Here is a 6000-nt window from a genome sequence, read left to right on the forward strand (position 1 = left end):
CACCTAGGAAACCAACTGCATCTAGAAGAGTGTGATCAATACATGTATGCTTATAAATTAATGACTTTTTTTGTGTAAGTTATGAAAGTTATAATAAATGCATGTTATCATTTTTGTTCATTCAGGTCATGGTCCGTTCTCTCATTTGTTTGATGGCATGTTCATCCCTGAAGTCCAGCCTGGTAAGAGCCTCATTTTTTCACTTTGGTGTTTTCAGTGATTTTATTGTTCGTGCAGAGAGTTCAGGAATGGTCTCCGTGGCCGTGTCAATTCAGATTGAGTATTCAGGGGCGTACCCCCCCGACGCCAAACCATTGACATTTATAAATGTTTCGAAACAGTTACGACGTAATGAAGCCTTGTTTACTGAAATCAGGTGACTTTGGCATTTTGAAACATGCTCTGAACCACTGTTTCGAAACAAATGATTCACAAAGGTTGCGAAGCTTCACGAAGCAGTGCTTCAAAAGTGCCCATCACTAGTGTTCAGCCATGTCGTAATCACCAACATTTACTGAGCTGTTCCATGTGAACGCTTTGGCATTGATAGTGTTGCCATATAAATGTATAATTCTGAGTCCAAGTAGTAGAGCATTATGTGTTGTCATGGCATGAGTTTAACAGGGGAAACAGGAACTAAAAAGGTTCATAATTGATGAATGCATCAGAACCTAGAAAAGTAACTTATCGACATTTCTGTATAATAAACACGTCACAAAAATAGTATTTTTTTTTCATTTGTGTGATGAAGTTCAGCATGGTAATTGAGTTATATCACTTCAGTCATTTCAGAAATGCATATAGACAAGCAATTATTAATACTGCATTTTTAACTGTCAAAGCTGTTGAATCCTTAAATTAATGCCTTTATTGCTTAATCACAAGAAAGGCAAATACAAATTATAATTGTTTTATTTGATCTAGCCCACAGTAAGATGATGCTCAAATGACTATTTCCGTGTTGTTACCTATAATACATACAGTAATTGAAAATTGCATAATTAAATTTTATATTTTGCAACCTTACTGCCAGTGAAACATATCTACATTCATTATTTACAAATCACACTTATTCAGTCAATAATTAAACAATCCTTTGAATCACTTTTTAATAGAGAACCTTCTGCCAAACAAATGAGTTTGCTATTGCTAAATCAATGTAATAGTTGTATAATGTGTGTGTGAACAAAGGATAAACATGCCTTGCATAACCTCTAAAATCTCTTTTCACTTCTCAGATTACATATGGGAGGTAAGCATCATAAGATACAGATACAAAAAGATTACTGTCAATTAGTAGAATCTGTTGAAATGTTCTGTTTACTAAACTGTAAATGTTCTACTGGCACATACTGATGTGTCTTTACTTCCTAAATATAATCATGATTTATGATTTAAATGTTCAATGCTCTGACCATCTACACAACCCTGTGTAGTAGTGTGTAGTAACAAACGTAGTTTGTGTGTACAGATTATTATATTGTTGTATGTTTATGATCATCTTCTCAAGCATGAGAAGGCATCTGTTGACATGTTTCACTGCATGAGAAAGAAGAATGGACTGGACAAAGAGATGAAGGACTATGGATTGAATCTAGACGAAGACATCAGATTTATTGAGGAATTAATTTTGAAAGGACAAAAGGATGGACAGGTAAAAATGTGTTTAAAGTGCTGGTTCAGTCAGTGTTTATCAGGATGCAGTGATTAAGTTGATCAAAGTATTTTCCATCTTGTAGTGGTCAATGAAGGGCAGGACTGACGACAAATCCTTCCTCTATGAGATTGTGGCAAATAAAGTGAACGGCATTGATGTGGACAAATGGGACTATTTGGCTCGGTAAATACTCCTTTAACAGGCTGTTTAAATGGTTATAATATTATTATTATATAGTGTGCAGTCTTTAGTAGGGATGGGCATTTCTGGCAACTTCTCATTTCAATCATAGCCACAGGGACACAGCCAGATAATTTTTTTAGGGGTGGCCAGGTAAGACCCAAAGATTTTTTTGGGTTGGCGCAAAAAAAAAGACGAGATTAGTTACAGCAGTCAAGCAAAATCTAATATTAAAAAGGCAAGGGTCAAGAACCCAACTAATACAAACACTAACCACTATAACGGTGACTTAGAAATTGTGATTTTCTCCTTTGGTGATTATGCTTGTTAACATCAGCTGTCTTCAATAATGGTCAATCATCACTCAATTATTCACCGAATAATCTTATGAACTTTAACACTGCTTCAGTGTTAATTTGCCACTCTTCAGAGTTACTTTTAACACTCTTGAGTGTGGACTCAAATAAACTCCCAGGAGAGTTAATTTAACACTGGGCTTTTTGCTGTGTTCTCACGTCTATATTTTGGACCACATGCTGTGGCAAGCTAAACAATCAGAGCTCAGCCGGGTGTCGCCCAAAATGCTGCTATAACCAATCAGAAAAAAAATATTTATATTTTTTTAAAACCAACATGATAATCGTTTTCATGATCGATCGTCGCTGTCACGGCGGATTACTCGATCACTGTTGTATATTCCCAGTCTTTAGGCTTGCAGTTTGACAGTAAACATGATTTTGGCCATACTGTTTTCCTAGAGATTCCAAACAAGTTAATTGTACATAGAATTTGAGCCATTTTTGAGTGCCAGTGTTTTTAATTTTACTAAATCATGAGTCACTGGACTGCTTGGCCTCACTGAGCTCTGTTCTTGTTGTTGTGTAACTATTTTACTCTAGTACTAACACTTGCCATCAGATACACTTTCCAAATGTGGGCCATTGTAAATGTATTATTGCTCTATGAGTTGTTGCGTAGTTTAATTTCTTTATTATTTTACATGCAGAGACTGCCATTATCTTGGCATTCCATGTGGTTTTGATCATCAGCGTCTGCTGAAATCTGCTCGAGTGTGTGAGGTGGATAAAAGAAAACACATCTGCTTCAGAGACAAGGTACCTGCTAAATCACTTTATTTACACCCAATTTGGGACAGAGACACAGTAAAAGTGAAGGGATTATAGAATATCCGAGTTAAACTGTTTTGAAACAATCCACAATAAATATGTGAATGGGTAATAGGTGAGGGTCTCTTGATTGAGTAAAAATCAAGCATGTATGGAAATCAATTAAGGACTTAAAATTTTTTTGAAAAAATGAGCTGAATTGCAATAATTGAAAAAAAAAAACGTATTGCATTAACAGTGTTTGCATTTAATGCATTGTATTTTCAGGGCTTGCATTTTTAAGGCTGAAATCCACAAATATTGTGATTATTACAAATTCAATATTTAATATACATCTTTCAGACTTAATTTCCAAAATATTCAAACCGTTTAAAAACATGACCTATAATATTCAACAGGCATTTTTCAGTCCATTTGATTTCGCTTTACAAATTCACTTCCACAAATTCAGTGGTTCAAATTCGGCAGAAAATTCCCACATCCCGGAACTGCAGGCATAGCAGTATAGTACAGATGCATGATCTCCATCTGCTGTTAGTCGCTCACGACCAATTTGTGAGTTGTGAAATGTTGTGAAATTTGGTACACAGATAGAGGACAGTCTGTGCCACCAACTTTCAAAAGTTGCACTCATATTTATTCTAATCACTTTTGAAACATAAAGGTTAGAAAAAGAAAAAAAAAAACTTATTTCAAACTTCTTCTAGTCTTTTTTCAAACTTCTCCTAGGCTGTTTTCATGCAAACTGAACCAGCATCTTCAGACCATGCAGACAAAAATATATACATAAATTAATTAAATAATTAATGTTCCCATTTAATGCTACTGTATATTTAATGAATGCATAGGCATATTGTTGCAAAACTTGGTATGTGTCATCAGCCCCATGTGCTGAAGGTACTCAAAAAGTTTTTGGGTCAGTGACCCCTTGTGATCAATAAGTATAATGCAATTTTTAAAAACATGCTAATATTTTTTTATTAGTTTTGCCTTATGTCATGATACTTGTCTTGATAGATTTACTGGATCATGTTGAGAACTTCAATATAAATGATGCCATAATCTACCAAACTTCCTGTTCACCATTTTGATTTTCCTTGAAAACCTACTTTTTTTAACTCCTCCTGAACCGTTGGTCAAAATTTCCCCAAATTTGATTCAAAACATTTTCAGACCTTGCCAGCAAAAAGACAGAAGACAAAACAGTTTTCTTTTACCACATCAACAAATTCAATGGCATGATGTCAAACTGCGGCTGTATCTCTGCAAATCTTTGACAATGACACCAAACTTTGTGTGTCATCGTCACCTCACACAGAAGACACCACATCGATTTCACAACAGCGTCACCTATTGGTCAAAAGTGATAAACCATTAAATCGGTTACAAAGTGCAGTAATACCAATAGTTGTATTTATGATTTTTCAGCCATTTTGACCGAATCATGCTATAATGGCTTTAATTACTCATTGTTATGTTTGATCTGATTATCCCTGCCATGCTTACTCCTCATTTTGCCTCAGTTGTGTTTGGCCCCTTAATTGCTGCTTGCAGCTATATGTACACTTTTTCATAGTTTTAATCTGAAGTAAGGATACTAATTGGTGCAGGGGAATTTTTACCAAATTATTGCTTGATTCAAAATTTCACCTGCTCAACAGTCAGTAGTCATCATTGTCTTATTCTCTTATTCATGACATGCCATACATTTTCAATAGGAGACCGATTTGGACTGCAGGCCAGTCAAGTACATGTGTCTATGAAACCATGTGTTACAAATTTAGTAGTTAATAAATTTACAAAATGTCCCAACTTTTCTGAAGATGGGGTTGTAAATTAACAGGCTATTTTTTTCACCAGTGAGGACAATATGTTAAAAATACTCATTGTAATTAATAATCTAAACATAGGCACCAACTAACCTTATAACTCTTCTCAGTTTTTAAAGGGGTCATATGATGTTGCTAAAAATAACATTATTTTGTGTATTTGGTGTAATGAAATGTGTTTATGCGGTTTAAGGTTAAAAAACACATTATTTTCCACATACTGTACATTATTGTTTTTCCTCTATGCCCCGCCTTTCTGAAACGCGTCGATTTTTACAAAGCTCATCGTTCTGAAAAGCAAGGTGTGCTCTGATTGGCCAGCTATCCAGTGCGCTGTGATTGGCCGAATACCTCAAGCGTGTGACGGAAATGTTATTCCCCTTACCATATTGGGATGCCCTGTCCGGCCGGAACGTAACATAAAACCATGTCTGCATTTGTGATCGGAGAAATGACAAACAACAAATGCTACTCTACACTGCCCAAAAAACTTGCGTTTGAGTCGTCAGTGGCAGGCAAATTCTTTAAATATAAAAAACTTACTTCAGACTGGAAACAGTCCTCCATAAAATGTGCTGCACACATCTGAATATCTGGGTTGAAGTGTTCTGGAACAGTGTTGTAAATACAACTTAACCACTGATTTCTAGTCGTGTCCTCTTTTGGAAGGCCAAACGAAGTAGTTTTGCATTCACAACGAAAAAGCGTCACACACCGCGGCCTTGAGTGAGTGGAGGCTGGAGGCCTAGAGTGAGCCGTGGCCTAGAGTATGCGGAGGCCAGCTTGAGTGAGCAGAGGCAGGCGGGCTTGAGAACGGCGCAGCCGGCGGATTTGACAAAGGAGTGTCCAGCTGGCTTGCGGCAACCACATGTGACGACCCCGGGCTGGACTTTGCTTTGTCCACGGTGAAAGCCGATCCGGTGATCCACAGCGTAAAGTTGATGTATTTCCTCAGTGACCAGCATGGATCGGCATGACGAAGCGGATATCATCCTCTTTTGGAAGGCCAAACAAAGTAGTTTCGCTTTCACAACGAAACACAGCGTCTTCACGACATGACGGCGGCGTCAACAACAATACTACAGCGAGAATAAAAGTTACACCTTCTTTCTTTGCGTGAACATTTGGGCGGCGTTATGCAAATCTTCCCACATAGTGACGTAGACATGTGGGGGCGTGTTAGAACGAGCCGCTTTAGGTAGGCGTG

The 6000-nt window shown here is 37.0% G+C and overlaps 1 protein-coding gene across 1 annotated transcript in view; it reads left to right on the forward strand.

The window, feature by feature from the left end:
- The window catches only part of LOC107562968 (deoxynucleoside triphosphate triphosphohydrolase SAMHD1-like), a 44141-nt gene that overhangs the window by 12007 nt on the left and 26134 nt on the right, over positions 1-6000 (forward strand). Inside the window, exons 5-9 of the mRNA XM_016247728.1 lie at positions 126-182; positions 1239-1252; positions 1511-1654; positions 1740-1840; positions 2844-2952. Of these exons, the coding sequence (XP_016103214.1) occupies positions 126-182; positions 1239-1252; positions 1511-1654; positions 1740-1840; positions 2844-2952 (425 nt within the window). The remainder of the gene's footprint in view (positions 1-125; positions 183-1238; positions 1253-1510; positions 1655-1739; positions 1841-2843; positions 2953-6000) is intronic.

This window comes from Sinocyclocheilus grahami, unplaced genomic scaffold (assembly GCF_001515645.1).
Source record: "Sinocyclocheilus grahami isolate Dianchi unplaced genomic scaffold, SAMN03320097.WGS_v1.1 scaffold24.1, whole genome shotgun sequence".
NCBI classification, from domain to species: Eukaryota; Metazoa; Chordata; class Actinopteri; order Cypriniformes; family Cyprinidae; genus Sinocyclocheilus; species Sinocyclocheilus grahami.